The 24,615-nt window shown below is 36.0% G+C and overlaps 1 protein-coding gene across 1 annotated transcript in view; it reads left to right on the forward strand.

The window, feature by feature from the left end:
* Nucleotides 1–24,615, forward strand: part of LOC116425960 (solute carrier family 7 member 14) — an 88,993-nt gene that overhangs the window by 28,942 nt on the left and 35,436 nt on the right. Inside the window, exons 2-3 of the mRNA XM_031974328.2 lie at nt 20,775–20,923; nt 23,820–23,973. Coding sequence (XP_031830188.1) covers nt 20,780–20,923; nt 23,820–23,973 — 298 coding nt within the window. The 5' untranslated portion in view covers nt 20,775–20,779. The remainder of the gene's footprint in view (nt 1–20,774; nt 20,924–23,819; nt 23,974–24,615) is intronic.

Below are 24,615 nucleotides of genomic sequence, written 5' to 3' on the forward strand. Positions count from 1 at the left end.
AGTGATGTTGAAGGAAAATACGAAGGAGGGATAAAAAGAAATAAAGAAAGAGGAACAGGGACTTAACAAACAGAGTAAAAGGGATGTCAGGTTAGATGAGAAAAATAGGATATACGTTGGACAGAAAAATGAAGAAGAATTCTAGTTGACTGAGAAACAAAGGAATAAATGAGAAAAAGGAAGGGGAAGAACTGTAATTATGTTATTCTTATAACTGTATTGAAACGCAGAATAAGAAACTAAACTTTTAAAAAATAAATGAATACTAAAAGTAGTGGATAATAACTGGATTCAGTAACTATCAAGATTTTTTAAATCAATTCTGACTGATGAATTTATTCATCAATATTTAAAACATTTCGATCTTTTAAGGGAATATCATTTTTATATGAAAAATAATTGTTGAGTATTCATACTTACAAATATAATTCTATTAATTCTATTAATTGATAACTAATAGTAATTTCATTCTAAAGGTCGTAATAATATTATTATAACTAATAATGGTGAAACGTTAAGAATTAATAATTTAATTCTGATGAATCAGATTAAGCTAGATTCACATCTATACGAAAAACATAATTTTTACACAAAAATAGTTTTTAAATATTTCTATTAATGAATAGAATTCTATTGATTCCATTAATTTATAATTAATGTTAATTCAATTCTAAAGATTAGGTAAATAGATTCTAAAGAATATTGAATGTTTGATCCTTCTTCTCTTGCCATAACAATATTATAAATAAACATTGCAAACATTATCATCGTTACATCCGAACAGAAGCAAAAGTTAATCGGTTCAGCAGTGTTTACATTAATTAAATATTTCCACGTGCGGCGTAATCATGCGAAATGCGTTCCGCGAATTGAAAAGCTGAAGATAGTCGATCGATTCGCGGAAAATACAATGCTGTGAGCCACGGTTAATTCGATACGGTGCAAATGAAAGTATTCCGCGTATTAATAATCCGGTCATTTATTTATTCATACCGTTGCATCAGATAATATTATCACGCGTCACCCGTCGACAGTCGAATACGAACCTACTCGGATATCGTCCGATCTGAGTGTACTGTTCTATTGAACGGATCTCGAGGATCTATTTGATCTCTTCCGGAAAACGTGAACTCGTCCATGGGTGCACATTTTCAAACGTAAACTATTAATAATTGTGAGAATTTAATTATGCTACAGAAATGTAAATTGTATGGAATAGATATTATAAAATTATAGAATTATTGATGACAGACTATAGATTATAGATTGTAGATTATAGATTATAGATTGTAGATTGTAGATTATAGATTATAGATTATAGATTATAGATTATAGATTATAGATTATAGATTATAGAAAAGTATAATTATATAAAATTCTATAATTCCAGAAGGTAATTATAAAAAATTTATATAAAACAATGAAAAACTTCAATAAGTATCATAAAATATACTAAACAGTTTTCACAATGATCTAATTACTTTTTTTACAATCGTGTTTAATGGAATCATTTTGTCGTTGATAATTTATTAGGAAGAATAATAATTCTGCATTTGTTTTCTATTAACGTTTAGTTTCAATTATGACAATTAATGAAAGCAAAAAATAATGAACTTGAATTTATAATAATTGAATGACATTCATATTCGTTTAATTTCATTTGAAGTATTCACTGAGTCTAAAACAATATTGTAACAGAAAGTATTTAAAAAATGAAGAAACGTAATAAGTTAGTAATAATCCAATATCTATGCATTTAATATAAAAATTAACAACAACAATTAAATTTAATGATGAAGAACATACCCTGAACTTTAAAAAAGAATTTCCAAAGAAAACGACAAGAAGCTTCTGCCTGAAAACTATTTTCTGAAAAATCTTTAAAAAAAACATTTAAAGAATTCATCCCATTATTAAAAATATTATTAAAAATCAATATACGTGATTTATTTCACGCCTCCACACAAAAAATTCCTTCACTGTCAATAAATTCCAGGCAACAGCAATTCAATATTCAATATAAAATAAAATTCATCGTGAATATTTAAATATTCGTGAGGTTAAACTATTTTGCTTCGTAGAATATGAATACAATAACATTCTTATGCATAAGGTCCAATGAAATCTTTCTAATAAGAGTTACATAATGTATTATGTATGTTATAAAGCAAGGAGTTAAAAGACTTAAATTTCTACCTTTTATTCGCGGAAACGGGGATTCACGGATCGGTGAGTTTCCATGAAAATCCTCTGTGCCCGGGGAAAGGTTTCGGCGGCCTGTGCCCCGTGACTTTTGACCCGGAAACTACACTGAAACTGAATGCCGCGCGCCGGAACCGGAATCCTTGCCGACTGAACATACGAGTTCCTGCATACCTTTAAAAGGGATTCCGAGTTGTGGCTCGTTGTCACGTGTCAAAAGTGAAATTTAAGGGACGTTCGGGTGACAAGGGAACTCTGTTCTATGGTGGAGTAACCGCGACTTAAGGGAACTGGGGAGACGTTAAGTGGAAAAGTGAGGAATTTGTCAGACAGAGTCGATCTTCGTGAACGATATTGAAAAAACGATGAAAACTCTTTTTATCAAAATACCTTCTAAAATTGTAACTTAATTTTATAAAAATTTGATTGGAAGTGAGCATTAAAAATTATTTTAGCACAATTTTAATGTAAATAACTTTATTTTGTATTATTGTGAGATTATTTGTGTTTAATCACTTTTACAGGATTGACTGTGACTTTTTGCTATAATGAGTATAAGATAGATTTAATGGTAATTGTTTTTATTGGATTATATTAAGTATTTTAATAGATTTAGTTCGATTAGGTTTTGGTGAAAATGGATGTGTATAGAGGAGTGTTAAGGATAGTGTTAAAAGGGAAAGTTACAGGATAAATTGTGGAGATTGTAATGGTATTCATTATGTAACTGTGAAATATTGGCTTGATACGTATATAAGTTTCGTTTTATTTGAAATATCAAGATGTGCTATTAAATTAATAATGCAATGCTTTTAATAAATAATATGTTAAATATTTGTATGTAAGGTGGAACTAACCTGTCATAGTAGTCTTTTAAAAACAAGGATCCTCATTATTATTGCTCATCCATCAAAAATATTGTTTATTTAAGATTGGAGATATTAAACAGAAAATGTTAATATGAGTTATAAATTTTTAAAAAGAGGTTAAAGGAATGAATAAAAAACTGATTTGTGTATAAATATTATTTAACATTAAAACAGAAGTATTGCTAATTGAAGGTTGAAAAGATTAAGTAGAAAATACTGGAATTAGGCAGACAAAATTCTCTAGAAAAAACAATTTTTACAAAAAAATTTAAGGAATCGAAGAAAGGATCTATTTATATCTGAGTTGGATCATAAAAAGTCTGGGCAGTTCTTATTTGATTAAATAGAAATGTTATTAATTTAAGCTTGAAGGCGTTAAGCAGAATAAACTAGTTAGACCGAGCTGTAGACGTGCATAATGAAAAAGCTCTTCGAAAGAGAAGTTAAAGGAACAAATAAAGGACTGATTTATGGAGTTAATTTGCGTTGTGGAACAACTTACACACCTTGTTGCTTGGAATAGAACTATTACTAATTAAACATAGGAGATACTAAGTAGAAGAAACTGAAATTTCCCGGACGAAGTTCTGAACACTGATTAAGATTTTCGGAGGAGTAGTTAAATGAATACGTAAGGCACTGATTTATGGGTAACTTAGGTCGTTGAAAGTCCAATAGCCTTTGTATCTCGAAATAGAGATTTCACTAGCTTAGGACCAATTTTAAGTGTTAATTTCATACACTTGTTCTGGTATAATATTAGTTTGATATAATATTAATTACTACAATTATTAATAACCTGTTATAGTTAATTATGTTTTTATATTACTTTGTTATAAGTAGTAAATAATTAGGACGCAATATACATAGTATACTAATTTGTTATAAATAATGATTACAATATTGGTTATGATTTTATATTTGTTACAGTTTTCAATTATATTTTTTATCCAGCTACAATTTTTAGATGTATTTTGAAATTACAGTTTATATTTATATTTTCAAATATCATGTAGAAGAAACTAAAACTTCTCAGACCAGGTTGTAAACACCGGTAAAGAGTTTCGAAGGAAAGTTCACAGAATCAATGACCGACTGATCTAGATTAGTTTCATTGTCGTTAGTATTTAGCGGTAAAATAGGAACATTTCGTATTCAAGACATGAGATATCAAGTGAAAGAAATTCAAATTTCTTCGACCGAGTTAACGTGCATAAATTATTCTGAGTGAAAGATTCCGGAAACAAATCAGTGACTTATCTGGTGCTGATTTAGGTTATGAAAATGCAGTTTTATAATTCTTCTTTTGAAACAGAAATATTGTTCATTAAAAACAGGAATTTATCAGATTATGTTTAATATGTACGAATTATTTTGAAGGATCGATTTAGAGGATAAATAAGTGACTAATTAAGGACAGATTTATGTTATGAATAATTAGCTGTAAAATTTTTGTCGTGGAAAAGAAACATTGAACATTTAGTACAAGTAGTATCAAGTAGCAGACACTAAAACTTATTAAACGAGAATTTTCTAAAACGTTAGAAATTTAAACGGGAACGTTAAGAGAGTTCATAGTTGAGTGATTTGTAATTGATGTAGGTCATGGAAACTCCGATGATTCTCGTTAATATTTTGAATGAAAGAAACATGTAGAAAGTATAAGCTAGTAAGTAGTAAAGATTAAAATTAAGGAGACTAAATTCTTTTGAGGAAGGAACTTAACGAAGCAAATTGAAATGAAAAATTTCTACATTTGCTCTAACTAAAAATTTAAACTTGAACTTTTTATGAAAATGCTGATATTTTATTCACAATGATCCGAGAACGTTCATAATATGTGCAATAAATTGACATTTAAACTGCGTTAAGGAAATTAAAATTGAAAAAATTGAAAATTACATTAACACTTTGTTGAGTGATTTTAAATTGTTTAATCTTGTCAGGTACGAATCAGAGTTTCGATTTTAATTATATGTAATTTGGACTTCGAAAACAATTAAGCAGGATATACAGTGCATATAAATAAAATCACCATGTGTAATGAACATTATTCAATTGTATTAAATAATCTATTATTTTCTCGGTTATTATTAACGACCTGTTCCTGTTTATTCACAGAACTCTAGTATTTGTAAACAAATTGCATTTCATTATTAATCAACACAATACCTTCTGCACAACGGAAATGCTATTATAATTATGAACATAAAGGAAACAACAATTTCCTTAAATACTAAAAAACAAAAATTAAAAAATTTTTTAAATTCTGCCAATAACGTTACTAAATAATAATGTGACAAATACTTTTCCAAAGACACCAATTATTCCTTTTAATACTTTTTAATACTAACGGTATTATCCATTCAGTTTCATTCAGTAGTTACAATATAATAATACGAACGGATAAGAATAAATAAAATAAAATACAATAATAAAAATATAAGTAATATAATTCATTATTACATTAACATTTATCAATAAAGAAAACCGTTTGCTTACATAGAGATTCACGAAAGTGAATATTCTACACATTTTCTCACCCCCTTTGTAGCTTTAATCCTTTCTTATGTCTTACCAACATTCCTGAAAAAGCAGAAATTTTTTATTCACGCGGGAACAAATGGGAAAAAAGATTCTTCCGTTTTCTCACCCTCTTTGAGCTCTTTTCTCTACTTTCTCACCGTTTTTCTTTTGCGAGCCTCGGTTCAGATCGCTCTCCACGCCGTAAAACGAAGGTCGTGCAGAAAGGGGTTGGCCTGGCGCCAAGTAACCGGGGTGCAACCCGTCTTCGTCGCGGAATAAATTCACTGACATGTTGGTATCTGAGTTTCAGCTGTTCCTGACACGTACACGATCACGGATCGGTGCTTACCTCGGCCGATTTAATTGAATTCGATCAACACCGACCATTTTTCTTCCCGCTTCGTCGTTCGATGAAGCTAATTTCATTAGTCGGGGGGGATGCTTAGGACTCGGGCTGAATGACTTCATTTCCGTCACACTTTAGCAGTGTTTCAGTTTCCCCTTGTCGTCTAGTTTGCATTTAAAATTTTCATGTCACAGTTTCTGCTCAGCAAAATTAAAAAAATGAAAGCAGGTATTATATAATGAAATTGAATCATGAATTATGATACTAGAATATTAATTATTACATTATAATGTTATAGTATTAATTATAATATTGATAGGGAAGGAAGGAAAAATTTGGAAGAATATGTTCCTCGTACTTTATTTAATAATTATGAAAAAGATGTTAATCGAATAATTGAGGGTAAACGCTTTAGAAGAGAGAACCTCGAGTAAAATTTTTGTAATTTTTTTAAATTGTTTAAAATTTATGTTCTCATTTCTACCTCATTCTATAAGCTTCTAATAACTAATTAATCTAGAACGCATATCTTTATTTCTATTAAATTCTATCAAATACGTTGTTTTCAATAAACCACTAGAAGCATCAGCACAAGGGATGCCGAACAATTACACAAAAACACAACTCCATTTTCCGCCACTAAACCAATATGCTGTAAATAATTATATTGTACCTACAGCAAAATAGAAACCAGCTTCAGACCTAAGAAACCAGCAAAGCAATGTAATAAACAAACCACGCGGAACTTCATATTAGAATTCAGGTAATTACGTTAAATTAATTCAAGCCACATAAAAAGAAAATGAATGTTTTTCTAGCTCGTCTGAAGTCAAACAAATCGTGTAAAAGGAGAAAGAATAATTTGTTACTGCATGAAATGCCTGAACAAAGAAAAATGTTACATTAAAAATCGAGGAAACACAGGGTTGGCTACATTTTAAAAATTCCCCAGCTTCCAGAACGACAAAAGTTACACCAACCGTTATTTCACGGAAACGTATCCTTTTCGGCAGGATGCAAAGCTTCCCGGGCACGCGTGGGCGTGTAAGCCGGAGAGAGAAAAAAGGTTGGCCGGTTGCCGGAGCTCGGACGTGCCGTAAATAAATCCATACCCGGCGCAATATCGTTTCTTGCAGTGGGCGACCTCGTTAAACGCGTAATGGATAACCGATACCAGTCGCTGGATTAGAGGGAACCGGGTTGAATCGAAATTGCGATCGTCGATCAGGTTAACGAGCCGCGGCATGCGAGATCTCTAAGCTGTTCCCCTTTTTCGAATTAGAAAACACGACTTCGCTTTCCGCTTGAGCTCAAAGTCTGCTGGCTGTACCGTGATCAATCCTCGTCCGGAGGATTCATACCGTTCCAGACAGAGGACTTAGGTTTACGTAGGAGGACCTGGGAACGGAGTTAATCAAGGCTGGACATTGATCTATGAGATCCAGTGCAGAATCTGTTTTGATATGGCCTCGTTTCTTCTGGCTGATAAATTATGGGGCTGCTCCACTTTGTTTGACCAGTGGTTGATTTCGACTACTTTTCTGAGTAGTTTTGTGGTTGTACTACTTGTTTCAGTAGTGTTGTGTTTGTACTACTTGTTTCAGTAGTGTTGTGTTTGTACTACTTGTATAATTGGAGATCGGTGCTTTATTAATACTAGTCTGATTGAAGATTGGGGCCTAATTTGTATTACTTTTCTGATTAGTGAAGTATTTCTACTATTTGTATGATTAGTAATATATTTATGTTACTAATCTGACTGATGCTATATTTTAAATTTTTGTCTGATTAACATCATCATTCTAATACTTGTTTCAATAGTACGTCAATAATTATATAAATATTGAATAGTGATCGTAATGGCAAATCCGAACATATAGCTTCGTCGATGTTAAAATTCATATTGCTTCTTGAATCTCTGTCTATTTAGCAACATTATTTACTACTTGCTTTAACAGTGATAAGGTTCTGAGTATATCATATCAAATCTTACTATTAGCTGATTTAATCACAAATTTGTGCTCATTGTCTGACAAACGTTAAGCTTATACTACTTGTTTCATCTACTCCTTGATCCATACTACTTGTTTGTCTACTACAATACTCTTACTACTTGTCTGTCTATTGCTACACTTTTACTACTCATCTTAACAATAGTAGGGTTGATATAACTACAGTACTAGTGTTCTTAATTACTGACCTAAACCACTTATATCTATAATACTCCATCTCTACCACGTGCCTAGCCAGTTAAGGACACATACTACTCACACAGTTATTCTCGGTATAATCTCCCACTTAATTCAATAACAAACCCAACCCTCCAGTCTGACCAACAATAGACCTCTACTACTTGCCCAACGATTGGCAATCCTAAACCACTAGTCCAACACACAGTTTTTCATCCCCAACCTCGAGCATTATCTTCATTCCCAAATAATCAATTACAGTCAGAAAAAATCACCTGTCCACCCCTGAATAATAAATCTCCCTTTATCCCCCAAAAAACCACTCAGAAATTATTTTACGCATCCGCCGACGTGGTCCAAGTATATGAAACGAAGCCATAAGTTCCGCATCACCCCCAACCTCAAGCATTATCTTCGTTCCCAAATAATCAATTGCAGTCAGAAAAAATCACCTGTCCACCCCTGAATAATAAATCTCCCTTTATCCCCTACAAAATCACTCAGAAATTATTTTACGCATCCACTGGCATTGTCCAAGTATATGAAACGAAGCCATAAGTTCCGCAGCACATTTCCCATTTCACGAATCCCCATTTCGACGCGTGCGCGCGCACACACTCTTTCCTTTGATAAATAGTTCAAGGCTCCTGCCGGTGTCGGGTGTAAAGCCGGTCTTTTCCCCTGAATTCTCGATTATGACGGCGCCGGGCGACGGTAGCTCGGGGAATATTGGCCCGGGCTCTCGATGCTGCTCGCCTAGCCGCGCGGAAACTGGATCGTCGTCGTCACCACAATGCCAGAAATCCCTCCACGGGAAATATGAATTTTCGCGCGGGCGGCGGGGATTCCCAGGGAAATATCATCGAAACTGTCGGACGAGTTGTCCGGCGCCGGGAAGCCTCCCCGCAGCCTCGGCTAATCTCTTAATCTCGTCGTCGCGGATCGTCAAACACCGCCGCTGAAACTCTGTAAACCGGATAACAGTCTTTCGCGTCGGGGATCGATGTAATTAACCATTGAATTTAATCAGCCGCGGCTGTTGCGGAAATGACATTCAATGGACCCTGTCGTTGCACTGATCTTCGAATTTGCTGGGGATTCACAGGTTGTCTGGGTTCTTTGCTTAATGATTTTTTTTTTTTGGTACTATAGTGTTAGCTATTATTATAGATAGTGAAAAGGTGGATCTTCAGTAATCGAGAATTAGGAATAAATATACGTATTTAATGAAATATGGAAACAACACGGACAACACGTAAAAAAGTACAACTCGATGCCACAGAGGCCAACACACGACTCTCCCCTGCCACTCTCTTACCACTCTTTTTAAGACATTCTCTCGCAAAAGTCATTCTCACCCCCACAAGCATTCTTCTCACTCGCACTCATCGCAAGCACTCAGATGCACCCCTGGAAAGCTGGCCCTGCAGTCTTGGGTCCGTGACGTTGTGCAGGCCACTTTCACTCGACTGTTTTACAGCCTGTCCTTCACTCACACTCATTCTTACATTCACTCTTCTTAAAAATACTTTAACCTACGCTGAAAAATTCTAGATACTACAGTACTTCATGAATTATTTGTCGAATGAAAAATTTTAGACTTCGAATGATATGGCGTTTTATTCAGAGGTGAATTAGGAGTGGAGTAGGTGGGTATTTGATTTAGAAATAGTACAAGTCAGTGATGTTTCGTGTGTCAGATATATAGCTCCAGGATATTAGGTACACGAGTAGTATGACTTCGTAGCATATGGTACGCTTGTAATAGAAATTAACGGTATTTAATATTTCAGTAATAATCGGTAGTGTTTGATATATGTTGAGCCGTCACGGCTTAACAGAGTCGACACATGCAGAGATTTAAGCTCTTTACAGCACGGGGCAAAAAACGGCTCTTATTGTTTAGTATTTTAACGGCAGATCGCGGCAAGATTCATTGGCCTTTTGAAATCAAATTCTAAAACCTTCCTTTCACCCGCATGTGGCAGCCAGCGACGGGTTGTAAATGCATATTTCTGAAGGGCGACCAAATGGTATCCTAAGGACACTCGGTACCTGAGGTTTGCCTGGAAGAAATTTGTATCCAAGCTAAACACATAGTCTGTGCATGTCTTAGGTAGCACTAAGACTAATTCGTTTCGAAAGCCCCTGATTGGGACTTGTCAATTTTGGCGATAACCAATCAGAGTGTTTTCTTAAATTTCGGAGCTGACGATCTGACTCGCAGATCGCCAGCGAAAAAGACAACTCACAACTTTCGAACGATATACATCATACAAGCGCGTCTTAGTGTTCAGACATAATTGTACACACAAAAAAATACAGTCCACTCACGAAGAAGCAAGCGGTTTCATTTAATCAGCTCCAAGTAAGGACGCTGCTGTGAACGCCCAACAATATATAAGTAGTAGAACTCTATCGATTATTACTGAAATATTAAATACCGTTAATTTCTATTACAAGTGTACCAAATACCACGAAGTGGTATTTATAAAAAAAATATTTTATAAAAAGCTATAGTGTTTGATATATAAGTAGTAGAACTCTATAGTTTTTTATATAATAGTGGTGCAGGTCGATAATAATTACTGCAACAGTAGTGCAGCTGAATGGTGTTTGATACATAAATAGTATAACTCAATTATGTATAATTCAATTGTAGTACAACCTAATGGTATTTGATACGTACGATAATATAATACATAATACGTCTCAGTGATATTTAACAGAGTTTTATATATCAGTGATATTCAGTACATCAATTTTACATCACTGATAATTAATACACCAGTTTCACGTTTCATTGATATTTGATGAATTGTTAGTTCACCTCACAATCAATGATATTTAATACGCCAACTGTGCAGCTCAGTGATATTTCATGCATCAATGGTGCAGCTCAATGATATTTGATGCACAAGTACGAGTCAATGATACCTCACGCGTCAGTATCACAACCGAATTTTGCTCCATACACGTGTAGTACAACTCGAACCCTTTATAAATCAGTCGTCCAAGTAAAGAATACTTCATGCACGAGTAGTACAAGTAAATAATACTTCAGTCACAAGTAGTACAACTAAACAACACTTCATAAACAAGTGGTACAACTAAACAACACTTCATAAACAAGTAGTACAACTGAACAACACTTCAAACACAAATAGTACAATTAAATAACACTTCATACCCAAGTAATACAACTAAACAACACTTCACACACAAGTAATACAACTAAACAATACTCCATAAATAAATAATACAACTAAACAACACTTCACACACAAGTAATACAACTAAACAACACTCCATAAATAAATAATACAACTAAACAACACTTCACACACAAGTAATACAACTAAACAACACTTCAAATACAAGTAATACAACTAAACTCCATACGTCAATAAAAAAACTCAACAACACACAATACACTAAAACACCAACCTCAAATCCCATGTACAACTTTCCACGCATCAATAAAAATTCCCGTGACCATTCAGAACATCTGCTACACACTCCACGCTCCCAAACAACGAGCCTTGCACCTACCAGCACCCCGACAATCGATTCCATGGGAGATCGCCTTGTCCCATCGTCTCTGAAGCAAACCGCAGGAATTTCTCATCCATAAATTGAAATGACGGTCTTCCGCAAACCCGGCAGGGAAAAAACCAGTTGCAAGGCGACCGGGTAAAACAGCGAAACGGGAAATCTGCATTGTTCGCGGTTATGGGCGCCACGAGGAAGATCAAATGCCGGCCCGGAGTAACGGGGAACACCCTTTTGTCCCCGAGGCGAAAAGGGGGAGATAAAGTTGGCGATTCAAAGGCGGGCGGCCGTGATTGGTCGACGGACGCGGAAGGAAGCGGCTTTTCAGAAAATATCAGCGCACTCCCTCCCCGGTTAATTGTCCCTGGCCGGTTTTTCCGTGTCAGTGGCTCCCTGCCGGCGCCATCGGGACATTTCGCGGCGTTGTCTGGCATTGTCAGCCGTTTCCATCGAGATTTCCTTCGATCGTGGATTCCTGCGGAATTCTCTAATATGGCGCTGGAAAAGGAAGAGATTTTAAACGAGAGAATTATTTGAATGGATGGAATAAATCTTTTTCATTTGCTTCGGTTCCCGTGGAAATCAGTTTCGAGCTGTTTTTTAAGCGAACCTCAATGTGTGTTAGAGTGATTCTGATTTGCTCGTGAACAATTGGGGATTGTAGTATATGGAAAAGTGAATTGGAAATTTGGTGTTTGTAATGTGTGGTAATTCTTAATGTAATATAATATAATTTTACGAAAATATAATTTTTGTAATGTTGTATTATATTATTAATTTAATGTTGATTTGATTATGATTGATACAATATTGATATGTAATGAATAATATAATTTTCAGGGTTTTTTTGGAAATCTTAGTTGAAGAAAGTTTCTTTTCCTTGAGTGAGTTTTTAGTTTAAGACCAATGGATTGGGAACACTCTGTAGAATTCACATCCCTTTCAAACCATTAGTATGAAATTTTCACGAATCTGTGGCATTTACTACGTCCCGCCGTTATCTGTAAATAGAGAACGTGTGGACGTTGTACAGCAATGATTTATCAACTGCTATAAATCTATTCTGCCAGGGTTTCATGTATCAAACCTGTCCAACAACGTCGATTACAATAAATTTCACGTCAAAAATACCATAAGTTCGATTCTACGTTCAGCTGCCATGTGGTAGCTAAACCTAAATCTAACCTGAAGCAAAAATCTACCCCTAATTTGTGTATTTTAGGGGTTTAATCTAATCTTGTTGAATTCTTAGGTTTGTTATAAATATTGTTGCCGTGTGTAAATTATATATATATTGTTTTACGTTTATAAAATTTAAAAACGATATTTTCTTGGAAAAATTAATGAGGTGACTTAAGTGACGATGAACAGAAATCTACCCCTAATTTTTGTATTTTAGTTGTTCAACCTAAGCTTGTTGGATTCTTAGGTTTGTTATAAATACTGTTATTGTGTGTAAATAATATTATACATATCGTTCTATTTCTCTAAAATTCAAGAATGTCCTTGGAAAAATTAATGGGGTGACATAAGTGGAAAAAATTTAAACGAACATAATGGCACTCAAAAATGTTATTGAGTTGAAAAGTACAGGCTGGCTAACAAAACATGCGTTGCACTGGTCTACGCTAATTAGAAGACTCCTTTGAATTGTCCCTGCATAAGGGCCACTCTTCTTTCGTTTTCGTCTGATCAAAAGGACCACATTCCACTCGTCTGGCCACGTTCAATCCCTATTCTACTTATCCAACCCGGTCTCGTCCTCGTTCCATTTACCCTCACGTACATACTCACAGCGTTCTTCTCGCCCTGTTACAGGGTGAATACGAGAAAGAACTCACGGCTTCTAGCACAGATAATACATGATAAACACTAAGACACTGTCTGAATAAACAGCAGTTAAGGATTTAATATCCTTAAAGCTATAATTATAAAATTCTAATGTTATATAGTAGTTAGAATAATAAGACTAATACTTTCAATGTAACAAACTTTTATAAATTGCCATTAAATTATTCACTTTCTAGACAATCATAAATTCTTACCATATATCTGTATAATAATATTTTTAGTTATTACTTCAGTCGAAGTAATTAAAATTAAAAAATTATGATTGGCCACAACTTTGTTACAAATAATTTATTGAACTCTTCATATGTATGTTATATATTCCATTCCAAACTATAAATGTCACTAAATTTTCCATTGAAACCAATTTGTTTATAAACCTTTTTTCCAAATTCATTTTACACATCCCTGTGTATGTACCTCTAAATCCTTCTGAACCCATAGTTAATATTTAAAATTCAGAGTACCTGTAATTCTTTTATTACAAAATAATTTATTCATGAACCCCATTCCATATTCACCCCTTATTTTATTCACCCAGGTGTGACCTTATTAAATTCCACTAAACCACAGCAAACTATAAATGTCACTAAATTTACCATTGAAACCAACTTGTTTAAAAACCTTTTTTCCGAATTCATTTTACACATCCCTATGTATATACCTCTAAATCCTTCTGAACCCATAATTAACATTAAAAATTCGGAGTACCTGTAGTTTTTTCATTAGAAAAATATTTATGAACTCCATTCCATATTCACCCCCTATTTTATCCACACAGGTGCGACCTTATTTTCATTGAGCCTGTTTCGGGAAACAAATTCGGCCGCGGGATCAACCGAATGAATCAAATGCGACAGGGTTGGAGCGGGGGTGGAGCGCCACCGAAACGCGCGATTGCCTCTCGAACACGCGGCCATTTTATTGCGCCTCGCAGCGTAGCCGTCGTGATTTATCGGTCAGCCGGGTCGATGACAAAGCCCGTCACGTGTAGTTTATGCCTCCGTTACGACGGCTAACGAGAACGTTCCCGGAGTAACCGGAGCGCCGCGAATTACCGCGGCCAGTTCGCGCCCTTCGCGATAATTCTCGGCCCGCTGGAAACGAGATCGCGGCGCCAGAAACGATGCCATAATTAACACTGGAACTAACGTAACAGTCAAAATGACTGGTTTTAATTACCGTATCTCGCAATTACTGATATTACAAATATGCTGTATGCATCTAATTATTTTGAACACTAAAAGGAACGAGTATCAGCGGGAATTAAAAGAAACTTAGTCGTACGGTTTCGTATGTGTTTCGTAATTGTTGATATTACAAATGTGTTTTATACATCTAATTATTTTGAACATTCACGGATCAGTATCAGCGGAAATTAAAAGAAACGTACTCGTATGATTTTTGTAAAAATTGTATGTTAACCATGTTAATCTTAAACGATTAATCTCTGATTGAAAATAGAAAATTGTGTCTGTTGTTTGTGTAGGTGAATTTATTGTATTGTTATGTGGTCTAATTTATTCGGGATTTTTTAGATTATTACTTTGGATGGCAAGCGATAGAGTTTATGTGGTTTTTTTGGAATTTTTTATTTTGTGATTTTATATTGAATTCTAGTAGTATTGTTCACTTAATTGTGGACTGTATTTGAGTATGTATGTAATCATATAAGGATAATAAATTAGTGAGTAGGAAGATATTTCTGGTGCGTTCCAAAAATGAAGGTAAGAGTAAAATGTTATTTGTTAGAATGTCTATAAATGTTCCATTTAAAAGTGGTAACGAAAGAATTATTTTTATTATTATTATTGTGAATTGAACTAAAGAAAGTGTATCAATTTAAATATTTGCACACAGCATTTATGACATTTCATATTTTTGTTGAAGCTTTTCGATGAAGCAGTTTTTAAAGTTTTTTTTTATTACATGACAGTCCATAACATTACACGACATTTGTCATCGCATTTCTTTTTCTTTATTTTTTGTTTTACCACCCTGGTAGTTTGTTTCTTTCTCACGGTTAAAAAATGGAGGAGCTTCGGTCGGAAGTTTTCTTCACGGACACCTGTTTCGCGTTGAGAGAAGCTTCAAAGTTTCGTGAAATATTGATGAAGGAATACCGTGGCCTTGCCGGTGAAGACAGAGAGTGATTCTTCTTTTTTGAAAATTGTCAGAAGGTAGAAATGCTTTCTATTCTTCCTTGGTTTTGTTATTTACATCAACTATGGGATATTTATTAATTATTTTTCTAAAATAGAAATATTAAATATGTAATTTGGAAAATATTACGTAAAATATTGAAAATAAGAAGCAGAGGATTTAACAGATACAGGCACAGTTAAAATTAAAGCTGTACTAAATAAATGAAAATATTACAAATTAAATATTCAATTAATAGCTTACTGATAAAGTTGTAATGTTTTAATCTGATCAGATACTTCATTTCTATTAATCGCTTATCTTTGACAAAAAATAACTTCATATATAATTTAATGTATACTTATTATAAATTATATAATGTAATTTATACTTCGACTGAAATAATGATTAAAAGTCTTGATGATTTTATTCGATAGAAATACAGATTCACTTTAAATGAAAATACGGGTGGATTTTATTTATAAGAATTCTCTGAGGGTTGATTTATTTTGTGCTTCTCTCTCGTTTTAATTGATATACGGAAATGATATCAATGATGCGATAATTACGATGGATCGGCTGAGAATTGCCAGTATATTTTCGTAGATTGACATTTATTACATCTTCAGCTGATGGATGGAGTTCAATAACAAGCCTGGTCTGATGCCGTTTGGGGATATCGATTCCTCAGAAATCTACACGACCTTTCGGCCTCGGATTTGCGTATTTTTAGCACCTCGATGACTCATCTGGATGCCCCAGGGCAGCCTCTTCTGGAGTCTGACATTTTCTAAGGCACTATCCTTGTCGAGTTTGCATTGTGACGCTTGAGTAGTCTGTGATCGATTTACAGACCTTTCAGTAGTAGTACAACTCAATGGTATACGATATCTCTTTTACTACAGAGTAAAACTCAATAATACACGATGTTTCACTACTACAACTCGATAATATATGATGTATCAGTAGTTAACTTCAATAAAACATCATATCGTAGTAGCATTACCCAGTAATATTTAGTGTGCCAGTAGTAAAACTCAATAATATATCATGTATCAATAGTTTATTTTAATAATATATCATACAGTAATAGTATTACCCAATAATATTTGGTTTACCAGTGGTAAAACTCAATAATATATGATGTCTCAGTAGTTTATTTTAATAATACATCATAAAGTAATAGTATTATCTAGTAATATTTGGTGTGACAGTAGTAAAACTCAATAATATATAATCTACCAGTAGTAATACTCAATAATATGTAATACATAAGTAATAAAACTCAACAATACACTATAGTAGTTGTACTACTCAACACTACATAATATACAAGTACTCCGACTCAATAATATACAACATGGTAGCCGTATATTACAATATTACACGATGCACCAGTAGTTCAATTCAATGATATACACCTCCATTATCTCAGTTTAAAAACTGTCGCCAGTATTTCGATATTCATGTGACTTTTCCCACGAGAATCTCAGGCACAGTAGATCCTAGGTCATCTCGAAGATTTCCCATCCCCTGCATCCCTTCGAAAATGAATTTTGCAACAAAACCCCCGGGGTAAGTTATCCCAGGTTTCTTCACGCAGAAGTGAATTTACTGGCCTCCAGACCCGTTTATCGCGGGACACGAGCGCTCGGAACAACATACCGGCGCGCTATAAATAAACAAATCTATCCCACGTCATAAATCTCGTCGTACCAGGACTCCCTTATCAATGCTGGGCAGAAGGGCGGTGCTTCGCTCTTGAATTTTTCGCATCCTCGACTTTCTGAATTATACCATCCCGACTGTACCAGTTTCCGAACCTTTCTGACACTTCTACCTTTTCCACAGGGCTGGTTTCTTTTCCTGAACGAAAGAATTCACCCTTAAAGAATTTTATGTCCCCTCAACCCTAACGAACCCAGTAGTTTCAAATCTATTTATTCCTACAAATTATAATCTAACAAACTTATTTTTAAAATTTATTTATCACTTCAGTTTCCTGTCGTAAACAGTTTATACTACCTATATTATACAATACAACAATAATAAAAATTCTGTAGAAATTTCCCTACCATTCTTTTATTCCAACGTTCATTATCATATGAATTTCCTCAGAAGTATTCACCCCCCTATTACGTCCAAAATATGTATGTTTCAAATATACAAACGTTGAGGTCTGAAATCTCCGGGAAAAATCAAAAGCAGCTAGAAACTTCCACGAGAGTATATTTCTTCCAGGGGTTGCAACCCTTAAGTCGGGGGTGGAGAGCATGCTATCATTTCTAGGGCTGAAAAAATCGTTCGGCAACGAGGTTAGGAAGCATCGAATAAAATTTGCATCGCATTAACCACGAGTATTTTCCCAAGCAGCCCCTCTGGAACGCTGCTGACAAACCACCCCCTATCGCATTTAAAATTTCCCAGCATCGATAGCGGTCCGTCTTCACGGACACGCGTTCCATTCATTGTTATTCCGATAACGTGGCTCGGCGGTCCGGTCACGTAGGCAGCGCTGCAGGGTGAACATTTTTCATCCCCATTGCCCGTGTATTCCACCCCAGCGTACTGCCATTCCACATTTTTCCCTCCGTGCATATTTGTAACTTTCGTTTCGGTGATTCATCCATTGTTTTTTCCGCGTCGCTCGTTGTTTTTTCTCGTTTGAATTTTTCACGAAATACAGCGGGCCGGGGATTGCAATCAAAATGAAAATTATAATTAAACGTAGCCGGGGATGGGTGTTTCGCAATTTTACAGCTGACTGGACAGAGTTCGTTTATGCATGCACACGAGGCGAGATATAATCGTAATACAGGGACTTTCAACCCCTTCAACCCACTTCAACCCCCTGCCGTACGAGCGTCGCTCGTGATTTTCTGGTTAAGTGGTAACAAGCCGCAAAAATGGCTCATTGATATACCCCGCCGCGTTTTTTCGCTGGCTCGATAACGGGTGCGTAGCAGAAATACGCAGCGGTTGGTTTCCAAAAAATTTTTCGAAAACGTACGACAATCACGGTTAGTTACATCCCTTGAATTTTTCACGTGGTATCTGCCTACCAAAATTTGTTAGTTCCCTCAGCGGTAAAACTGAAATATTTAAATGAAATCCACATAAAACTTTTGAAAAAAGCTCGCAAAAGCACAGAATATAGAAAACCTTTTTAAAAACGAAATTTCGAATCTTTCGCACCGCGAATCTCGAATATTCAAAAAGTATGTATCACGCGTAGAAGAATTGTGAATTAGTTTTGATAATATTCCCCGGGTAAAGCTCATTTGAGGTCGCTTAAAAAATGAAAATTCAGATTTCGAGGAAACGGTGGAAAGCTTTCGTCGCATCCCTTTTCGTTTCGAACAAGAATACGGAGGTTAAACACGAGGGTTTTGTAGTAAGGGGCGAAAGCTTAAAAGCTGCGCGGGCGAAGATTTTTCAAAGGACGACGACTGCAAGCTTGTCTCTACTCCCGAAAGCTCGGGAAACGTTTGTGAATGATAATTAGGGGCATCCACCCTCGGCGTTAGCAGAACGCGATCTGGATTGCCGACGCACTGGAAAGCTGAGCTTTCGCCGAGGATGAGCTTTGCAAGCCCGACCGATTGTTCCTGGAGTATTGTCCCTGTGAACCGGCAATTTCAAAGCGAGCAGCGTCGGTCCGTTAATTGCGTCACCCTGACGCGAGCGTAATTACGTAATGACTAGGGAAATATTGTCCCCTAGCGGCCGGAAATCACTAGGAGCTTTCGGCGCCGCGATACCAATAGGAATTTCGAATTTTCCTGCAAATTTCCAGGCTTGGTTGAATTAATTCGAAAATTAATTTGAAAATAGAGGTGGGTCTTTACGAGAACGTTAGCTTTGTGATTTTCGTATAATACGAAACTGTATACCGGGCGGCTTAAATTTTCCAATTTTCATGAATGCGAGCGCCTTTCTGTAGGCGAGTGAAATTGTTATTTTTTTGTTTGTTTGTTCGCGACGCATTTGGCTGGGTAATAGATTTTTTTTTTAGAAAATGGAATTGTTGTAAACGGTGGCAGTAGAATGTCTCTGAATGCGATCAGACAATATTCAGGAATTCCATTAGCCCGGCGAGGCGTAAGCGTCATTTCCGTCCCGGCCACTTTTACGAGTTGAGTGTCTGTTGAATTATTCATTTTTCCAAAGCTACGAACAGCTTTTCGGCGACAATGCTTGCTTCGCGACTGATTATCCCCGGGTATTTTTCGTCTTTGCATAATCCGTTATTTCAATGTTTTCTTCTTATTTCCGCTCTCTGGTAACATTGCGTCCCTTTATTTCCTTGGCCTGAATCGTTGCGAGTTGAAGATCTTCGTTTAGCGAAGGAAAAGTTTCCTTCTTTTGGCCGCGTGAGGATTGCACCGACACTTTGTCGTATTATTCTATTAAAAAATGTCTGACTACGTAAAGTGTTGGTCTCCTTACAAAATTTAATTCCTTTAGATATGTTTTGTTAAAATTAATTTGACATTAATTTATATATGATATAAATGATGTTATCAAAGATAATTGTTTTCTTTCTAGATGGTCTGACAATGGTGGTATCATTTCACTGAAGTCCAAGTATAGAAATTTAATGTGGCTTATTTTATGGTAACGAATAAGTTTATTTTACGAACATGTATTCGTCCACCAAATAACCTTGTACTTATAAGAGTCTCACCACAATCGACACTATCCCCTTAACCATGTCTGACCGCGACTGTAATTTTCTACTTAGTCCTGTCGGACAAAACCGCGACCCAGATGCTTATATACGTTTCTAAAACTTAATCTTCGTGTTTAAAGGTGTGACCAGATATTCTAATTCTACTTATCCATTGTATTACGAGTTCTTAGTAAATTAAAGTACATGCTATAAAGTTAAGAACATGAAAACTGCGATTCTTGAAAATTTGTTCAAGTGCAGCAGTAGGATTACGCTAACGTCATTAAAGGTGTTGCAATTTTTTAGCATTGCAATAAATTAATTGCACATTATACCATTGCAATATATTAATTATACATTAAATATATTCTCAGCAAATGTATTATCAGCAGAGGCATCATTAAAGATTTGATTTTCTCTGTTTCCAGGAAGAATGAAGCTGGAACTGGACCGTGAGAAGGGCCTGGAGCTCTTCGGGAAGTTCATACGAACGAAGAATGTGGAAAGTCTACAGGGTGAGCAGAGAAAAGCTGGGCCCGAGCCACTGCATCCGACCGACTCCAAGCAGAAACTACAGGTGAATCTTTTTTCTTGAACATATTGTTATAAACAGAATCTTTCAATTTTATTCTGTACGTAAAAAATTGTTTATATACTAATAGTCACTTGAGTAATTATGGGTTAATTCTTTACACTCGAAAGGCGACTCACAGTCGCTATTTGTCTGGACATAGCAAAATTATAAAGTTTGATATTCAATATCGAAATTCATACAATCTATTCTATAATTACAAATGAAATATTGAAATAAAATAATTCTATCTATATTTTTTATGTGTATTGTTTATATGTACGTTAATCATACAAGGTACCATTTCATTAGAGAATGACGAATGTATCCAACGAAAAAACTTTCGAATGCAAAGGGTTAATCAACCCCTTTCTTCAAGCCCTAATTCGAAAAGTTACAAGACACTGTCCTCGTGGCTCACGATGTATAATTTACGTCTACGAGAAGAAAGGTAGACTTGTCAGATAAAAATAGCGAACAGTCGGAATAAAATCGAATCGCAGGTAAATTCAAACCACCCCCGCCACCTAAAGCTCGCCTGACCCATCTCCAGGCCTGCCAGACTGTAAGACCGTCTATTTTCGCGGCGCATCTGAATCCTCCGAGAGAAGAAGGCTGCCGGGCGGACGTGGATTCCCCGTATCGATCCCCGGTCTATTTTTAACGGGATTTTTCAACAGCAGCTCGCCGCGGACTCGCGCGAACAACCCTTGAACCCTGGCCCCTTCACGATCCTTCGCGATCAATCTTCGCGACAACCTAATAGGAAATTAATTTCCCGGAACGAGCTTCAGCGTCTTCTCTCGCCTCATTTCGTCTCGAGCTCCTTTCCGATCGCGCCGCCCCTCCATGGGGGTGGCTGGGGGTGTAAAACCCGTGGAAATCCCTTGGAGACATTTTTCTTGAAATCTGCGGATTGGGAACGTTTTTTGGTTAGCGGTTCAAGGGAAAGTTTGGATTTACGGGAGACAGATCGAACAACCCCTTCTTAGGGGTGAAAACCTTTTTCAGGTTTTGCTATTTCTTCCGTGACGAATGGGAGAATTTGAAAAATTATTGTGGAGATTGCTAGTGAGGTGAGAGAGTGGAGAATTCATAGCAACCCTAATCGAACCCTTGTAAGTGTAACTGGGGGTGGTAAATTAATAAAAATACATTTCACAAATTTTTCCAGCTATCTATACAGTTGGGGATATTTCTTAACCACTGTTCCATGAAGAATTACCGAAGTTTGAAGCATTGAACAATTATTCATGTAGGATGACATTCACCCTCTTTCTAACCTCTTCTCCAAGAAGTATTCATTCTGATTGACACGAACATTGAACTTTGAAGAATTACAGCTAAGATTGATATCGGGGTGAGAACATTTTTCTCCCCCTCTGCTGGAGGCCGTACCATGAAAATCACCTCTTTTTCGTCACCCCTTTTTCAGGAAGTATTTTCGCTATTCTGACTGAGGTGAATAGCAGAATTCATAGAATTGACGTCGAGTTTGGAATATCGATCAAACTAACCCCCGCGGAAAAAATGTCTGCGACATTTTTTTCCCCTTGAGCGGAGGTTGTTCGTTTTCGAAACAACGGCCGTTCATCGAACACTGTAGTCGACCGCGATATCCGCGAAACTGGTCTCCGTTTATTGGGAAACTTCGCGATTGTTTAGGCGAGACCGGGGACCGCCACTCGAAATGCTCCCCCAGGCGACCAGCAGCCATTGTTTAGCCTGTCGCTTGGAAGTTTGTTGGGAATTCTGTGGAAGTATCGGTCGGATATCGACGCTTATGGAACGTCGCGGTTCTTCGGATTGAAACAAGAACATCGGCTGGTTCTTTGTTGGCCGGAACTGGGCCACAGGCGAGGTTGATTCATTTTTAGCGTCGAGGGTCGTTGGGCTGGACCGTTTTAGTTGCAGCTCAGTTTTTGGAGGTCTCCTGTGATATTCTTGCGTAGACAAAGTCAGTAGAGCCAATGAGAGTCTCGGGAATCGGGGTTGTCAAGTTTTGGTTCGGTTTGTTGGAATTTGTGTCAAGTCCGATTATAGCGTGGGTTGGACTACTTGGAACAGTGGTGAATTGGGAGATCGAATATTTTCAGGATGATAGAAATCAAAAGGGTGAGACTATGGGGTTGATTGTTTTAAATGAAACTAATGGATAATGGGTTTGTTAAATAAATTTTGAGCAGGATTTTATTTTAATATTTATTTCACTTGGAACATGGAATTGTTGAAACAACAAAATTTACTCTGTTGAGAATGATACTGAGAGTTTGAAATAAATTATTTGAAATATTACTGTGAGTCTGATTAATGTAAGGGATATTCTACTTGAAGCGCGCGGAAGATGAGGAAACCAGAATTGTTCATATTGATGCAAGGTAAAGGGATCAGTTTTCAGAGTGGAATATGCAAAATGAAATTGGAATTTTCCTCCGAGGTCTGGCTGTAGCAAGAGTTGTTCTACTTGAAACCTCGCAGAACTGAAAGAGCAAAATCGTTCGAACTGATAGAAATCACTGTGGCGACTTTGTGGGGGTAGTTTATTTAAAATCAAAGTGGAAATTCTCTTTGAAGTTTGTACAAGGCAAAAGTGATTTCACTTAAACCCGGTCCGGCTACGCTTCTGTCCTGTGATGAAAGTTGAAAGATAGAAAAGGTAGTGTACATAGATATCAAAGTCTTGCTAAATAGGAACTCATTCTACTTTGCATACGTCTGACTGATATTTCACAGTCTAAAGAGGCAGATTAGTTAACACTTAATTAAAACTGATACTTTTAGTGTGTATATATTTATAATATCATTAGTCTGACTAAAAATGGACATATATTATTTTTAAGACACTTTACTATAGCTCGTAGACAAATCTCACGAAGTCTGGGCATCCTTTTGTCTTTTACAGAAGTGCCTGACGACTCTGGACCTGACGTCATTGGGAGTTGGCTCCTGTGTTGGTACAGGGATGTACCTAGTCGCAGGTATGGTGGCGCGCAGCGTCGCCGGGCCAGGTGTCGTCATCTCGTTCATTATTGCGGCCATTGCTTCAATTTTTTCCGGTAAGTTCACTGTGTTCAAACTACCATTATTCTTCTTCAAACCCTAATGATACTCAATCCTCTGTTAACACTTCAACAAGATATGAGAGATTAATAATAGTTGAAGTAAGCGTACTTTAACTTGATCATTAAGAACCTTAAAGCGTATTACAATAACTTGTTAACATTCAATTATTAAACAAATAAATAATACTATACTAAGTAATCAAAACTTAAGTATTAAAAAATTAAACAGTGTTATACAAGATTTTTTAAACTCAGTTATTAGATCAATGAATAAATGCTACTAAGAATTACAGTAGTTGATCTTATATGATTATTAATTGAAGCAGTGATACTTAATGTTAAATAATTATTATCTAGAGTAATAATACCTAATCTTAAATCATTTTTATTCGAACAAAATTTTACTTCCGTGAAGGTAAAAGAGATGCCTAGGTCGACGTTCAAATATCGTTGTTTCCGTGCAGGTAGCGACAGGGATTTTCGACGGAATTTACCAGGGGGTGTGGGTAACAGTGTCGGATTAGATTTACGGTGGTTGTATGGTGGTACCGTTGGACAGGCTGTCAGGTACGGTTCCGTCCCGAGGAAACGTTGGGAAATCCAATTCTTTTCCACTTACAGAAGTTTAAAGTACGT

The sequence above is a fragment of the Nomia melanderi genome, chromosome 2 (genome assembly GCF_051020985.1).
Source record: "Nomia melanderi isolate GNS246 chromosome 2, iyNomMela1, whole genome shotgun sequence".
Lineage (NCBI taxonomy): Eukaryota > Metazoa > Arthropoda > Insecta > Hymenoptera > Halictidae > Nomia > Nomia melanderi.